This window comes from Leptodactylus fuscus, chromosome 5 (genome assembly GCF_031893055.1).
Source record: "Leptodactylus fuscus isolate aLepFus1 chromosome 5, aLepFus1.hap2, whole genome shotgun sequence".
NCBI lineage: Eukaryota > Metazoa > Chordata > Amphibia > Anura > Leptodactylidae > Leptodactylus > Leptodactylus fuscus.
The window spans coordinates 199684478-199702848 of record NC_134269.1 but is presented as its reverse complement, the minus strand read 5'-3'; the positions used below and the strand labels follow the sequence as shown (position 1 = coordinate 199702848).

General features: G+C 45.6%; 1 protein-coding gene across 1 annotated transcript; it reads left to right on the top strand.

The window, feature by feature from the left end:
- Positions 1-28: 28 nt before the first annotated feature.
- Positions 29-10506, top strand: LOC142204592 (protein kinase C theta type-like). Its single transcript, XM_075275906.1, has 4 exons — positions 29-43; positions 8326-8579; positions 9654-9716; positions 9888-10506. Exons 1-4 carry the CDS (start codon positions 29-31, stop codon positions 10504-10506), a joined length of 951 nt encoding a protein of 316 aa, XP_075132007.1.
- The last annotated feature ends 7865 nt before the right edge of the window (positions 10507-18371 follow it).

Sequence of the window (18371 nt, the reverse complement as noted above, 5' to 3'; positions counted from 1 at the left end):
ATTGTCAGCGCTGTAGGGATCTGCTCCAATGAAGCCAAGCCAGGTGAGTAAATCCTTTCTATGGCAGAGCTTCTGGGGCACCTAAGGGAGAATTAGGCTCCATTCACACGGAGTAACGCCAGGCGTTTTTTGTGTGCTTTTTGAACATAGCGCCGCGTTAACGCCGCATAGCGCCGCGTATACGACGCGTTAACGCCGGGCAACGCCACCGCTAAATAGTGCGGCATTAACGCGGCGTTAACGCGGCGCTATGTGCAAAAAGCACACAAAAAACGCCTGCCGTTACTCCGTGTGAATACAGCCTTATACTGTGTGGGGGACAAAAAGGGACTAGCAGCACTTAAGGGGAAATGGGTGACTTCAGGGGCCTGTCTGAGCAACAACAAATTTGCACATATCCCTGCACCCCTAGGGGGCCTCCTTCTTCACCTAATCATTATCCTGGCCATAAACACTAGACCAGTTATGTCCATACGGAAAACATACTAAAATATATCATTCTACGAAATCACCTATATACCAGGCTACATCTTCTCTGTCATATTGTAGACTGGATACACACATATATGTATAATATAAAACCATTTCTAGGGCTCTGCCTAAATATAAACTTTTAGCTGTTGTTGTAAAATGCAGGATATACATTACTGTGACCATTTACCATTCCCTCCCCCTACAATGACCCAAACCATGACCACTATGGATGATAAGATCACTCCTATCCTAATACTTTTCTAAATAAAGCCTTTCTAATATTTCACACCTCAGTAGAGGAACCCCGATCTAACTTCCATAGAAGCCTCTCCTCCCCTGGACCCCCAGATCCGCACTGACAAGGACATTGCCCATTAATACCTATGGAGATAAAACATACAGTAATATATCTGGATCATTTGATTTTCTACACAACTGCATTTATTCTAAAATGCCAACAGAGATTCTGGTGGACTATGGGCATCACTGCCAACCCAGTGATAAAGTCACATCCTCTGCCCCATCATCAGATAATATAGCACTAGAAGAACCAGCCATGAAGGTCTCCATTCCTCTGGACACTGGACTATCAGTCATGATGCTCACATCCTATATGGCAGAGCTGGTACATGTAGTACTGGCAGGCAGGTGGCATCATGTGACCTGCACACGACTATCTGACAGTTAGTCTGAACTGGCGACGGCGGAGAGAAGACTTTACTGCAGGATTACCTGAGGATCTATAGAAAATGGCGTCCACTGGACAAGGAGGAGAAGGCGAAAGGAAGAGAGAGGAGAAAAGGAAGAGAGAAGAGGAGCAGAGAGAGGAGAAGAGAGAAGAGGAGCAGAGAGAAGAAGCGGAGAGACAGGAAAAGAGGAAAAGAGAAGAGGAGGAGAGAGAAGAAAAGAAGAGAGAGGAGAAGAGGAAGAGAGAAGACGATGATGAGTGTGGATCAAGAGCTATAAAGAAGAGGAGAGAAGGAGAGGCCAGAATATTGGAGGATGACGGGCCAAGACCAGGGAGCAGCCGGGACCCTGCAACATCCAGCCCCTACCCAGATTTTTATATCCGCCGACTTACCATCCATCAGGAGTTGGGTAGGGGCGGCTTTGGCAAAGTGAGTAAATAAATCTTAATTTTTTTTCATTTTTTTTTTTTTTTTAAAAAGGTAAAGAGAAATATTTTTTTTCCTCTTATCAGCCAATTAACCCCTTAGTGACCAGCCTATTTTGGACCTTAATGACCAAGCCAAATTTTGGAAATTTCCCCTGTGTGACTTTATCAGTGAATAATTCTGTAACAGTATTAGGCATCCAAGCGATTCTGATATTGTTTTTTCGTGACATGTTGTACTTTACTGAGAAGGTAAAATTAGACTGATATAACTTGTGTAAATTTATTAAATAACTCGCAAATGCTGAAAATTTTGAAATTTTTTCAATGTTTTCCATTTTCAGCTGCGATATCTCACATATGCACAATAATACAGGGCAAAAAAATTAGTAGTTATATATTTCCAAATGTTCCTTTTGTGTTTCAAGCATATTTGAAATAATTTTAACATATTTGAGTAACTTAGACAATTTACAAGTTTATCAAGTTTATAAGCAAATTTTGGAAATTTGGAGTATGTGATTTTTTCCTGTACCAAGCTACGTTTGCAGACAGGAATAGGTGACATAATGACAGAACCTCCCATTAATTGACCTAATTTGTAAAACTAGACCCCTTCAGGTATTCTTTGAGGGGTTTAGTGAGCATTTTGAATGAAACAAATATTATTTTGCAAGAATTATTACAAATGATGGAAAAAATTACATTTTCATTTTCTTCAAATATGTGTCATTTTAAAACCAGTTGTTTTGCACACAACACATCAAAAAGAAGAAACACACCCCAAAATATATCACCCCACTTCTCCTGTGTTAAAAAATGTCCATTTTGTGGCCTTAGTCCTATGTACGGACGCACAGTAGGGCCTAAGAGATAGGGAGTAGAGATGAGCGATCAGCCGATCCGAACAGCACGCTCGCATAGAAATGAATGGACATAGCCGGCCAGCGGGGGGTTAAGTGGCCGGCCGCCGTCAAAGCGGAAGTACCAGGTGCATCCATTCATTTCTATGGAGCGTGCTGTTCAGATCGGCTGATCCGAACAGTACCGTATTTTCCGGACTATAAGGCGCACATAAAAACCTACGATTTCCTCAGAAATCGTAAGTGCGCCTTATAGTCCGGTGCGCCTTATATATGGATGGAAGCGGCGGCAAAGTCTGCGTGCCACTTCCATACATACATAAAAGGCACCGTAAGAGTACATTCACACTACGGAACGCCGGCGTGTATCACAGCCGTACACGCCGGCGTGACAGCAGGGCTGCCGGACACTTCCCATTCATTTCTATGGGAGCCGGCATGCGAGCGCTCCCCATAGAAATGAATGGAAAAAAGCAGTCCATTCATTTCTATGGGGAGCGCTCGCATGCCGGCTCCCATAGAAATGAATGGGAAGTGTCCAGCAGCCCTGCTGTCACGCCGGCGTGAAACAGAACGTGAAACTTACCGAGCGGTGCAGGGTGGGCGGGCCTCCTCTTCCTCCGATGTCCTGACCACTTCCTCCGGCGCTCGCTAACTGATAATGGCCTGGGCGCATGCGCAATATCATAATGCTTCTACTACGGCTACTGCGCATGCGCCCAGGCCATTATCAGTTCGCGAGCGCCGGAGGAGGAGGACGGAACATCGGAGGAAGAGGAGGCCTGAATGCCCACCCACCCTGCACCGCTCGGTAAGTTTCACATTCTGTTTCAGTGTTTTATGGGGGGGTAGTTTAATATAACTTTTACGGTTGGGCTCTATCAGCATGATTTTGCTGATAGAGCCCCTTTAACTCCTCGCCTGCCGAGCACTTCCAATAGAAGCGGCTGGCACGCGGGGGGTTAAGCGGCCGCTGGCAAAGTCTGCGTGCCGCCGCTTTCAATAACATATAATGCGCACCGGACTGCGCCTTATAGTCCGGTGCGCCTTATATATGAACCGAGACGGACTATAAGGCGCTCATGGGCAATGCGCCTTATAGTCCAGTGCGCCTTATAGTCCGTAAAATACGGTACTCGCTCATCTCTAATAGGGAGGGCCAAATGGATTTCAAAACACAAATTTTGCTTGCAGATATTTTAGGCCCATTGCACATTTGAACAAGATTTCAGTTACCAAAGCAATTGAAACCCCCATAAATGACCCCATTTAATGACAGAAACTCCCATTAAATGACCTAATTTGTAAAACTAGACCCCTTCAGGTATTCTTTGAGGGGTTTAGTGAGCATTTTGATCAAACAAATATTATTTTGCAAGAATTATTACAAATGATGGAAAAAATTACATTTTCATTTTCTTCAAATATGTGTCATTTTAAAACCAGTTGTTTTGCACACAACACATCAAAAAGAAGAAACACACCCCAAAATATATCACCCCACTTCTCCTGTGTTATAACATGTACACTTTGTGGCCTTAGTCCTATGTACGGACGCACAGTAGGGCCTAAGAGATAGGGAGTAGAGATGAGCGAACTAGATCCCTTAAGGTATTCATTGAGGGGTATAGTGAGTACTTTTACCCCATAACTTTTTAGAAATGTTGCGTCAAACAAAAAAATTTCATATTTTTTTACACAAAAGTGTCATTTTATAGGCAGGTTTTTTTGCAAATAACATATGAAAATGAAGAAAAACACTCCAAAGTAGATGACTCCATTTCTCATGTGTTCAAAAACGTACACTTTGTGGCCTTAATTCTATGTACAGACGCACGGTAGGGCCCAAAAAGAAGGGAGCACCAACTGGATTTCAAGACACAATTTTTGCTTCTAAATGTTTCAGGCCCATTGCGCATTCAAACAAGATTTGCGTTACCAAAATAAATGACACCATTTTATAAACTAGACCCCTTGAGGTATTCATTGAGGGGTATAGTCAGTATTTTGACCCCATAGGTTTTAAAAGAATTTGTGTCAAACAAAAAAATCTTATATTTTTTACACAAAAGAGTCATTTTAAAGGCAGTTTTTTTGCACACAAGGCATGAAAATAAAGAAAAACACCCCAAAATAGATGGCCCCATTTCTCCCGTGTTCAAAAATGTACACTTTGTGGCCTTAATCCTATGTACGGACGCACAGTAGGGCCCAAAGAGATGGGAGCACCAACTGAATTTCAAGACACAAATTTTGCTTGCAGATATTTCAGGCCCATTGCACATTCAAACAAGATTTGAGTTACCAAAAAAATTGAAAACCCCCATAAATGACCCCATTTTATAAACTAGACCCCTTAAGGTATTCATTGAGGAGTATAGTGAGTAGTTTGTCCCTTTATCCCCAAAGTTTTCATTTTCACAAGGGGTTAAAAGAGAAAAAGCCACCCACAGTTTGTTACACAATTTCACCTGAACACGGCAATACCCCATATGTGGCCATAATCTGCTGTATGGGGACATGGTGGGGCTCAGAATGGAAAGAATGGAAAAAAGCAGTCCATTCATTTCTATGGGGAGCACTCGCATGCCGGCTCCCATAGAAATGAATGGGAAGTGTCCGGCAGCTATTTGGGTTTTGGAGAGCAGATTTTGCTGGAATAGTTTTCAGGTACCATGTCGCATTTGCAGAGCCCCTAAGGTATCAATACAATGCAAACCCCTCAAAAGTGACCCCATTTTAAAAATTACACCCATCAAAGAATGTATCAAGGGGTTTTATCATTTTGAGCCTAAAATTGCTTTCCAAAAATTAATGTACCAAATGAAAATTGAAATTTTGAAAGAAATCTGCCATTTCGGTGCCCAATACGTTGCACCCACTTTGTGTTGTCAGAGACTGCACTCCTGAAACTATTAAGTGGGCCATTCCGAGGGGCCAAAAATTATATATGTGGGTGTAAACTGCTGCTTGGGCACACAGCAGGGCTCAGAAGGGAAGGAGCACTGTGCTTTTTAGCTTTTGGGGTACAGATTTAGAGGGACCCTCTGGGCACCATGATGTTTTTGCAGAGCCCTGGAGGTTCCAGTAAACTGGAATTCCCCAAGAAATGACCCCATTTTGTAGCTGCAATTATAGGGTCTCTGCAAATGTGACACGGTGTCCAAACACCAACAATCTAAATCTGCACTCCAAAAGCACATATCGTACCCAAATGGCAGTGTATGCCCACATGTATGACACTGGTGTACCCCGGATAACGGACTTAATGCCATATGTGGGTAGAATCGGCTGTTTGGGCACAGCCGGGGACAGAAGGGAAGGAGCGCTATTTTGGTTTTTGGCGCACAGTTTGGTTTTTGGACGTCACTGTTGCAAAGACCCTGAATTACCAATAAAGTGGAATCTGCAGACATGTCACCCCATTTTGGACACTAGCCCACTGATGGGATTTATCAAGTGGCGTAGCGAGCGTTTTTAACCCTTGAGTGTTGCATTTATTTAGTTTCCAGAAATGAAATCACAGCTGATAATGAGAAGTTAAAAATGAAATTTTTCCAGAGATTCGCCATTTTAGTGCCCGATATGTTGCGCCCAACTTATGTCAGCAGAGATACACACTCCAAAAACTGGTAAGCAGGTATCCCGGGCACAACAGCTTTCAGAGCGTTCATCTCTGATACAAGGTGGGCACTACATATTACACACTGGAATGACGGATTCCTGGAAAAATGGTCATTTTCACTTCTCACAATCAGCTTCGTATTCATTTATGGATAATAAATTATAGCAACACTTGGGGGTTAAAAATGCTCTCTGTACCCCTGGAGAAATCCTTCAGGGGTGTAGTTTCCAAAATAAGCTCTCATATCAGGGGATTCCACTTTACTGGCGTTTCAGCTCTGCAAAAGTGTCATGGCATCCAAAAACCAAACCGTCTGCGCTCCAAAAACCCAATAACCCTTCTTCCCTTCTGTGTCCAGCTGTGCCCTAATATCAGTTTATACCCACATATGACATTACATCCGATATAACGGGTACACCAGTGTCATACATGTGTCATACATGTGGCATAAACTGCAGTTTGGGCACACAGCAGGGCGCAGAAGGGAAGGAGCGCTATGCGGCTTTTGGAGTACAGATTCAGATGTTTGGTATCTGGACGCCATGTCATGTTTGTAGAGCCTGTAAGGTACCAGAAGAGTGGATTCCCCAAAGGAGTGACCCCATTTTGAAAACTGCACCCCTCAAATAATTTATCAGGGGGTGTAGTGAGTATTAGTATCCCGGACGTGACTGCACAGCGGATGGCGAAGAGGGAATATGTAAGCGGTGCGGAGGACATTGCAAACACCAAATTCCCTACTATGTCCCAGTAGCTCCTATGATTGGGGGAGTCACTCTGGGGGTCATTTCTGGTGTCTGTTCCCTCATAAGCTGTAAATTTGGGGTGTCCCCTGATATCCGCTCGCACAGCTTATATATTCCCTACCTGCAGCCAGTTGTATTCTAATGATTTGGCGATTTTTGCGGTTTTTTGTCTTCACATTGTTAGATGTTATATTTTCTTTATTTTTCTGGTGACGTGGCCATATAAGGGCTTGTTGTTTGCGGTATGAGGTGTATTTTGTAATGACACCATTTTTGGGTGCCTACAATCGATTTTTGCATCGCCATCTTCTGAGAGGCGTAACATTTTTATTTTTCGGTTGACAGTGTTGGTTGAGGGCTTATTTTTTGCGGGACAACCTGCGCTTTTTACTGGTACTATTGTGGGGTGCATTTGACTTTTGATCACTTTTTATAGCATATTTTCTAAGGTGAGATGGCAAAAAATCACTACTTCCGGCGGGTTTTTTCAGTTTTTTTTCCCGACGTTTACCGTATACAGTTTTATTGTACAGATAGTTACGGACGCGATGATACCAAATATTTATTGTTTTTATCAATTTTTTTTTTTTTTTTACATAACTCATTTTCTATAGAAAAAAGGGGATTTTGGGTCTTTATAACTTTATTCATTTTTTTTTCAAAAGCTTTATTTATTATTTTTCACTTTTTTTCAGTTTTTATTTCACTTTTTTATGTGTCCCTTTTAGGACACTTGATTCAGCAATGATTTCATTGCTGAATCAATGTTACAGGCTGGAGACACAGGAGACACAGGCTGCACGTGTCTCCAGTCTGTAACAGGAAGCCAAGCGATGTAGACGCATCGCTTGGCTTCCTGAGAACCAGGGCAGGATCAACCAGGTAACGGGGGCTCAGGCAGTCTGGGGTCACTGGCCCGACCCCAGACTGCATGTTTTTCATATCGGCACCCCCCGATCTCGCCGCGGGGGGTGCCGATACCGCCGGCATCATCAGGGAACCGCTTCAGTTCCGTGATCATGTTTGATCACGGAACTGAAGGAGTTAAACCCCACCCATCAGAGCCCCCTTCGTTGGGGGGTTATGGAGCAGGGTCTTAGCTGTAAGATACAGCTAAGACTTGTTCCAATTACGTCGGCACTGACAGGGAATCCTCCCCTGACTGTCCGACGTAGTTTTCCTATAGGGCAGTCAGGAAGGACCTGTCAGTGCCGACGTAGATTCCCTATGGGCCGGTCGTTAAAGGGTTAATCAATATCAGAGGCTAACTGTAGTTTCCAATGGCTTGAATGTTAGCATGTCCAGAAATGTTGTAGCTCCCTGCTCACCCCCTTATATCTGATATCTCCAGTAACTGTATATCCATATGTGTGAGCGGTATCCGCAGCTCTTTCTATAGGTCTAGTCTGCTAGAAAGGAGTATCCAGTGTGATGGAAAGCTGCTCTCAGGGAAGGAAGGGATTGTGGGACCTGATTTAACAATTTTTCCTTCCTTTTCTTCAGGTGTTCCTGGCATCATTACCCGGCAGAAACACCTTCATGGCCGTCAAGGTTGTCACCAGAACAGAATACAACGCAGCAGTGATAATGAGAGAACGGCAGATGCTCCTGAAGGTCCGAGACTGCCCATTTGTTTGCCAACTGAATGCCGCACACCAGTCTCAGGACAACGCGTATTTCATCATGGAGTATCTGTCCGGCGGCAGCTTGGAGGAATTAATTACAATGTGCGGCAGACTGAACACCGACACCGTAAGGCGAGTACATGACGTATCAGGGAAACGAGACTGAAAGAGAACTAAAGGGCGACATGACAGGTCAGCTATATAAGATTGCAGTGACTATAGGGCGACCATACACAGCACCTCCTCTCTATTACTGGTGACTAGGGTTGAGCCGATCTTGACTTTTCAGGATCGATTTTGAAATCCGATTTCCGATCATTTTTCATTTGACCCCGATCTCGATCCCAATTCCGATCCCAATGCAAGTCAATGGGATTTTTTTACTAATCGGAGATCGGATTTTAAAAACAATCCTATTCTCTATACAGCATGGAATCTAACAATTGAACGCTTTAATTGTTAGAATCCACGCTGTGTAGTGATTTTTCTTAATCACTAAGTATCCAGAGGATTTTTTTTTAATCCTCTGGCTACTTAGTCCCCCTGGTGTCCACTTACCTGCAGAGATGGCTGCTCCGGTGCCCGGTGTTCGCATTCTTCTTTGCCTCGCTGCCTCCCAGGTTAGGAGAGTGTGGGCGGGTACTGGGAAGGTAGACGTCACATCTCCCCCCCTGTACCCGCCCACACTCTCCTAACCTGGGAGGCGGGGAAAGCGAGCGAAGACGAACAAGAACACCGGGCACCAGACCAGCCATCTGTGCAGGTAAGTAGCTACTAGAGATATTAGTTAGTCTCCCATTAGAATGAATTAACGCAGCCGGCGCGCAGGGGGTTAAGGCTGTGTGCTGGCTGCTTCCATTCATTCCTATGGAACCACGGCAGAGCCTTCACATTGAATATACACTCCGCTCAGAATGAGCAGAACATATACTCAGTGTGAAGGCTAACATTCTTACCATTTTCCCACAATGCTTGGCCAGTAGCAAAGCATTGTGGGAAATAATCACCGATCTCGATCCCACCTAAAAAGATCATGTTCGGAATTCTGATCACGATCGTGAAATTTTCTCGATCGCCGATCGGAATCCGATCTTTTCCGAACACGATCGCTCAACCCTACTGGTGACTGACACTGTAATAGTAACATGATATTAGGGAATTGTTAGAGAAGGATTTCATGTCACTGACTCTATACTCTGTCCTCAGATTCTACACAGCAGAGATCGCATGTGGACTCCACTTCCTCCATACACGCAACATCGTCCACAGGTAAGCAGAAACTTCCCTTGTAATGGGGAAAATAATGTACTCAGCTTTCCCAGAGTCCTGATTGATATCTAGTTTTGCTATAGTACATGTCATGTTTTCTATGTCACTGTCTACATGAATAGATTTATCCTTCTCTTTTTCTAAAGTGTCATCTGTCTTCTTTCATTGCAGAGATATAAAACCATCAAATATTATGCTGGATGGAAATGGACACATCTGCATCATCGACCTGGGGATTGCCCGCGAACGTGCCACCTCCTCTACTAAGATCCATGGAACAGCGGGCACACCAAGTCATCAGGACCCCGAGGTGCAGGAATTTCATGCAGCGATCGACTGGTGGAGACTGGGCATTGTCATGTCCAGAATGTCAACAGGATTCCATCCATTTCACTATGGCGGCAACTTCACCAGAAACGAGCCAAAGCTTCCATCTCGGCTGGATGCCGACCTAGAAGATCTGCTGCTGAACCTGCTGCAGGTAAACTCGAAGATGCTAGATGTGTACAGCAACATCAGAAACCATCCATTTTTCAACATCATCTGCTGGGAGGATTTGGAGAAGAAAAGAGCACGGCCGCCTTTTATTCCATTCAAGGCTATTCCGAAGAATGAAAACCTACCATGGCCGGAGAACCAAACTCTTCACCCGGAGGACGAATTCAATTACATGTCCCCAAGTTGGACCCGGACCATGCCTCTGCTGCTGCGAGACCTCGGCTGCCGAAAACATCCTCTCCAACCATCTGAAGACTGCGAAGTTACAACCAAGTCGTTGCCCACACCTTGACATGGCATCCTTCAATATCTGGCTGGCAACCAACATCATCACCTCCTGAAGAGTCTCCAGACAACCAGCAGCGGCCTGTGCATGTATTCTATCATTGCACAGGCCAGGTAAGTTATACACGACATACAGTATATTAGCTTTACATACACATAGATATATAGATAGACACATAGATACACATATATACACAGATAGATTAGTGATAGACACATAGAACACATGTAGATATTGGCTTTGATCCTGGGACTTGTTCTGATCGCCATATTTGGGGTCAGGAAGGAATTTTTCCCCTTGAGGACAATTGGCTCATTCCTCAAGGAGGTTTTTGCCTTCCTCTGGATCAACTCAGCCTTAAATAGGTTTAGTATGATAGATCTTTAAAATGTATACGCAATTATTTACATAAAATATATATATATATATATATATATATATATATATATATATATACACACAGACATAGGTTAGTTTTATAAAATTTAGATGACTAAAAATATATGCAAAAAAACCCCATACATACAGGATAGGTTAGGTTACTGGCGTTTGATCCTGGGATTTACTCTGATCGCCATATTTGGGGTCAGGAAGGAATTTTCCCCCCTTATATAAGGAAAATTGGCTCATTCCTCAAGGGGGTTTTGCCTTCCTCTGGATCAACTCAGCCTTAAATAGGTTTAGTATGAAAGATCTTTAAAATTTATAAGCAATTATTTACATAAAAAAAATATATATATACACAGACATAGGTTAGTTTTATAAAATATAGATGACTAAAAATATATGCAAAAACCCCCCATACATACAGGATAGGTTAGGTTACTGGCGTTTGATCCTGGGATTTACTCTGATCGCCATATTTGGGGTCAGGAAGGAATTTTCCCACCTTATATAAGGAAAATTGGCTCATTCCTCAAGGGGGTTTTGCCTTCCTCTGGATCAACACAGTCTAGAAATAGTTTTAGTCTGATAATTTGCTTTATTATTTACAGATACTAGAAATAATAACATAACATAGATATTTAAAATAACTATAACCCCCCCAAAAAAAAAACAAAAAAAAAAAACAAAAAAAAAACAAACCATAGGTTAAGTAATGGCTTTTGATCCATGAACTTGTTTTGCCATTTCTGAGAGCAGGAAGGATTTTTTCCTTCCTTGTTTTTTTTCTTTTTTCTGGATCAACTGCCTTAAATAAGTGTAATTCATAGATCTGTAATGTATCTTGTATGTAGTTTATTTATTATCTATTCATATAAATAGAATTTAATATATATTTAACATAATATGCAATAATCTAAAAAAAAAATAAAAAATATAGGCTTAATATAATAAATCTTTAATTTCTCCTGTCACATAGGTAACATAATATAAATATTTTAAAAAAGAAAATAAAATAGGTTTAATATAATAGATGTTTAATTTGTATTTTAAATTATATATTGTTAAAATTAATCATCTAATAAGTAACAAATATAAATAAATATATAAAATAACTTTAGCCTAATGCCAGATTAACAAAAAAAAATCCCTTTTAGTTCTTATTATACTTTTATCTTTTCTTAGGTTTAGCTTTCTAAAATATTAGATCTTAGATAATATTAGTAAATATATCCATAAAATACACTTTTTTCCCTATTAAGTTACTACTTGCTTTTGATCCTGGGACTTGTTCTGGCTGCCATATTTGGGGTCAGGAAGGAATTTTTCCCCTGCCATGAGGGTTTTCTCCTTCCTCTGGATCAACTCAGCCCCAACCCCCCTCCCCTACTAAGTAGAAATAAAACATTTGTTCCTTTCTCCCCTTACATGATGTGTCTGTGTTTTATTTTCATTGGGTGTCCATGTAGTCTTGTAAGACAAAGATAGATGTACAGGCAGGGTTAGCTAGGGATTACATTTTTATTTAGGGGGAATGTCACTCACCCAGCTCTTTGGGGCTCTATCTGGTCGGGATCCCTGTCAGCTTGCGATATGCGGGAGCTGACTTTTTCCTATAGGAATGCATTGACCAGCGTTGATTGGCCGAATGACATACAGAGTACAGCATTCAGCCAATCAACGCTGGTTCTGCCGGAGGCTCGTCTGTGAGGAGGTGGAGTCTAAGATCGATCCACAGCAATCTCCATTGTGGTCCGATATTAGATAATATTGTATTGTATATGGGTGTCCACAGTGGGACATAATACTGTGTGCAGGAGCCACTATGGGGGATAATACTGTGTGCAGGAGCCATTATGGGGGATAATACTGTGTGCAGGGGCCACTATGGGGACATAATACTGTGTGCAGGGGACACTATGGGGTACAATACTATGTGCAGGGGCACTATTGGGGATAATACTGTGTGCAGGGGCCACTAAGGGGGATAATACTGTTTGCAGGAGACACTATGGGGCATAATACTGTGTGCAGGGGCCACTATTGGGGATAATACTGTGTGCAGGGGCCACTATGGGAACATAATACTATGTGCAGGGGCCACTATGGGGGATAATACTGTGTGCAGGGGCCACTATAGAGCATAATAATGTGTGCAGGGGCCACTATGGGGCATAATACTGTGTGCAGGGGCCACTATTGGAGATAATACTGTGTGCAGGGGCCACTATTGGGGATCATACTGTGTACAGGGGCCACTATGGGGGATAATACTGTGTGCAGGGGCCACGATGGGGCATAATAATGTGTGCAGGGGCCACTATGGGGTATAATACTGTGTGCAGGAGCCACTATGGGGACATAATACTGTGTTCAGGGGCCACTATAGGGGATAATTCTGTGTGCAGGGGACACTATTGGGGATAATACTGTGTGCAGGGGCCACTATTGGGGATAATACTGTGTGGAGGGGCCACTATTGGGGATAGTACTGTGTGCAGGGCAGCGCCGCACCTCCCATGAGGCGACCTGAAGCGACCGCTTCAGGCGGCGCTATGTCAGGGCCCCAGGGAGGGTGGCATTTTTTATTACCTAACCCAGTCCAGGACAGCTGACTGGCTTAGCACCGAGCGGTGGATTGGGGAGGCCACTGGAGCAGCGCTGCTCCAGCAGCCTCCCGTCACGCTCAGGAAGAGAGCAGGTCCTCTCCGTGCCTGCGAAAGGTACTAAGCTCCGCCCCGTAGCTAAGCCCCACCCCCTCTGATACGCCCCTCCCTTCTTCCCCGGGGGGGGGGGGGGGGCGGCTTTCTGTCGTTCGCCTCGGGCAGCGAAGGGGGCAGGTGCAACTATCGGGTACAATACTGTGTGCAGGGGCCACTATTGGGGATAATACTGTGTGCAGGGGCCAGTATGGGGGAAAATACTGTGTGCAGTGTCCACTATTGGGGATAATACTGTGTGCAGGGGCCACTATGGGGGATAATACTGTGTGCAGTGTCCACTATTGGGGATAATACTGTGTGCAGGGGCCACTACTGGGGATAATACTGTGTGCAGAAGCCACTATGGGGACATAATACTGTGTGCAGGGGCCAATAAGGGACATAATATTATGTGCAGGGGCCACTATTGTGGATAATACTGTGTGCAGGGGCCACTATTGGGGATAATACTGTGTGCAGGGGCCACTATTGGGGATAATACTGTGTGCAGAGTCCAGTAAGGGACATAATAATGTGTGCAGGGGCCACTATGGGGCATAATACTGTGTGCAGGAGCCACTATGGGGACATAATACTGTGTGCAGGGGCCACTATGGGGGAATAATACTGTGTGCAGGGGCCACTATGGGGGATAATACTGTGTGCAGGGGCCACTAAGGGGACAAAATACTGTGTGCAGGGGCCACTAAGGGGACAAAATATTGTGTGCAGGGGCCACTATTGGGCATAATACTGTGTGCAGGGGCCACTATGGGGGATAATACTGTGTGCAGGGGCGACTATGGGGTACAATACTGTGTGCAGGGGCCACTATTGGGGATAATACTGTGTGCAGGGGCCACTATTGGGGATAATACTGTGTACAGGGGCCACTATGGGGGATAATACTGTGTGCAGGAGCCACTATGGGGATAAAACTGTGTGCAGGAGCCACTATGGGGACATAATACTGTGTGCAGGGGCCACTATTGGGGATAATACTGTGTGGAGGGGCCACTATTGGGGATAGTACTGTGTGCAGGGCAGCGCCGCACCTCCCATGAGGCGACCTGAAGCAACCGCTTTAGGCGGAGCTATGTCAGGGCCCCAGGGAGGGCGGCAGTTTTTTTTTACCTAACCCAGTCCAGGACCAGCTGTCCTGGACAGGCTTAGCACCGAGCGGTGGATTGGGGAGGCCACTGGAGCAGCGCTGCTCCAGCAGCCTCCCCTCACGCTCAGGAAGAGAGCAGGTCCTCTCCGTGCCTGCGAACGGTGCTAAGCTCCGCCCCGTAGCTAAGCTCCGCCCCCTCCGATACGCCACTCCCTTCTTCCCCGGGGGGGAGGGGGGACGGCTTTCTGTCGTTCGCCTCGGGCGGCGAAGGGGGCAGGTGCCACTATGGGGTACAATACTGTGTGCAGGGGCCACTGTTGGGGATAATACTGTGTGCAGGGGCCAGTATGGGGGAAAATACTGTGTGCAGTGTCCACTATTGGGGATGATACTGTGTGCAGAGGCCACTATTGTGGATAATACTGTGTGCAGGGGCCACTATTGGGGATAATACTGTGTGCAGGGGCCACTATTGGGGATAATACTGTGTGCAGGGGCCACTATTGGGGATAATACTGTGTGCAGGGGCCACTATGGGGGAATAATACTGTATACAGGGGCCACTATGGGGGATAATACTGTGTGCAGGGGCCACGATGGGGCATAATAATGTGTGCAGGGGCCACTATTGGGGATAATACTGTGTGCAGAGGCCACTATAGGGGATAATACTGTGTGCAGTGTCCACTATTGGGGATAATACTGTGTGCAGGGGCCACTACTGGGGATAATACTGTGTGCAGGAGCCACTATGGGGACATAATACTGTGTGCAGGGGCCAATAAGGGACATAATATTGTGTGCAGGGGCCGCTATTGTGGATAATACTGTGTGCAGGGGCCAGTATAGGGGAAAATACTGTGTGCAGTGTCCACTATTGGGGATAATACTGTGTGCAGAGGCCACTATGGGGGATAATACTGTGTGCAGTGTCCACTAATGGGGATAATACTGTGTGCAGGGGCCACTACTGGGGATAATACTGTGTGCAGGAGCCACTATGGGGACATAATACTGTGTGCAGGGGCCACTATTGGGGATAATACTGTGTGCAGGGGCCACTATTGGGGATAATACTGTGTGCAGGGGCCACTATTGGGGATAATACTGTGTGCAGGGGCCACTATTGGGGATAATACTGTGTGAAGGGGCCACTATGGGGGAATAATACTGTGTACAGGGGCCACTATGGGGGATAATACTGTGTGCAGGGGCCACGATGGGGCATAATAATGTGTGCAGGGGCCACTATGGGAATAATACTGTGTGCAGGGGCCACTATAGGGGATAATACTGTGTGCAGTGTCCACTATTGGGGATAATACTGTGTGCAGGGGCCACTACTGGGGATAATACTGTGTGCAGGAGCCACTACGGGGACATAATACTGTGTGCAGGGGCCAATAAGGGACATAATATTGTGTGCAGGGGCTGCTATTGTGGATAAATACTGTGTGCAGGGGCGACTATTGGGGATAATACTGTGTGCAGGGGCCACTACTGGGGATAATACTGTGTGCAGGAGCCACTATGCGGACATAATACTGTGTGCAGGGGCCAATAAGGGACATAATATTGTGTGCAGGGGCCGCTATTGTGGATAATACTGTGTGCAGGGGCGACTATTGGGGATAATACTGTGTGCAGGGGCCACTATAGGGGATAATACTGTGTGCAGGGGCCACTAAGGGGACAAAATACTGTGTGCAGGGGCCACTATAGGGGATAATCCTGTGTGCAGGGGCCACTATTGGGAATAATACTGTGTGCAGGGGCCACTATGGGGGATAATACTGTGTGCAGGGGCCACGGTGGGGCATAATAATGTGTGCAGGGGCCACTATGGGAATAATACTGTGTGCAGGAGCCACTATGGGGACATAATACTGTGTGCAGCTGCCACTATAGGGGATAATTCTGTGTGCAGCTGCCACTATAGGGGATAATTCTGTGTGCAGGAGCCACTATGGGAATAATACTGTGTGCAGGAGCCACTATGGGGACATAATACTGTGTGCAGCTGCCACTATAGGGGATAATTCTGTGTGCAGGGGCCACTATTGGGGATCATACTGTGTAGAGGGGCCACTATTGGGGATAATACTGTGTAGAGGGGCCACTATTGGGGATAATACTGTGTGCAGGGGCCACTATTGGGGATAATACTGTGTGCAGGGGCCACTACTGGGGATAATACTGTGTGCAGAAGCCACTATGGGGACATAATACGGTGTGCAGGGGCCACTATGGGGGAATAATACTGTGTGCAGGGGCCACTATTGGGGATAATACTGTGTGCAGGGGCCACTATTGGGGATAATACTGTGTGCAGGGGCCACTATTGGGGATAATACTGTGTGCAGGGTCCAGTAAGGGACATAATACTGTGTGCAGGGGCCACTATGGGGCATAATACTGTGTGCAGGAGCCACTATCGGGACATAATACTGTGTGCAGGGGCCACTATGGGGGAATAATACTGTGTGCAGGGGCCACTATAGGGGATAATACTGTGTGCAGGGGCCACTAAGGGGACAAAATACTGTGTGCAGGGGCCACTATTGGGCATAATACTGTGTGCAGGGGCCACTATGGGGGATAATACTGTGTGCAGGGGCCACTATGGGGTACAATACTGTGTGCAGGGGCCACTATTGGGGATAATACTATGTGCAGGGGCCACTATTGGGGATAATACTGTGTACAGGGGCCACTGTTGGGGATAATACTGTGTGCACGGGCCACGATGCGGCATAATAATGTGTGCAGGGGCCACTATGGGGTATAATACTGTGTGCAGGAGCCACTATGGGGATAATACTGTGTGCAGGAGCCACTATGGGGACATAATACTGTGTGCAGGGGCCACTATTGGGGATAATACTGTGTGAAGGGGCCACTATTGGGGATAATACTGTGTGCAGGGGCCACTATGGGGGAAAATACTGTGTGCAGGGGCCACTAAGGGACATAGTACTGTATACAGGGGCCGCTAAGGGAGATAATACTGTGTGCAGGGGCCACTATGGGGCATAATATTGTGTGCAGGGGCCACTATGGGGGATAATACTGTGTGCAGGGGCCACTATGGGGACATAATACTGTGTGCAGGGTCCACTATGGGAACATAATAGTGTGTGCAGGGGCCACTATGGGAGATAATTCTGTGTGCAGGGGCCACTATGGGGGATAATAATGTGTGCAGGGGCCACTATGGGGGATAATACTGTGTGCAGGGGCCACTATGGGGGATAATACTGTGTGGAGGAGCCACTATGGGACATAATATTGTGTGCAGGGGCCACTATGGGGGATAATACTGTGTGCAGGGGCCACTATGGGGGATAATACTGTGTGCAGGGGCCACTATGGGGACATAATACTGTGTGCAGGGGCCACTATGGGGACATGATACTGTGCGCAGGGGCCACTATTGTCGAAAATACTGTGTGCAGGAGCCACTATGGGGGATAATTCTGTGTGCAGGGGCCACTATTGGGGATAATACTGTGTGCAGGGGCCACTATGGGGACATAATACTGTGTGCAGGAGCCACTATGGGACATAATATTGTGTGTTGGGGCCACTATGCGGAATAATACTGTGTGCAGGGGCCACTATTGGGGATAATACTGTGTGCAGGGGCCACTATGGGGACATAATACTGTGTGCAG

Coding starts and splice junctions, on each gene's coding strand:
- LOC142204592 (XM_075275906.1), top strand. Junction 8,580..9,653: donor CTGAACACCGACACCGTAAG/GCGAGTACATGA, acceptor CTCTGTCCTCAG/ATTCTACACAGCAGAGATCG. Junction 9,717..9,887: donor ACACGCAACATCGTCCACAG/GTAAGCAGAAAC, acceptor CTTTCATTGCAG/AGATATAAAACCATCAAATA.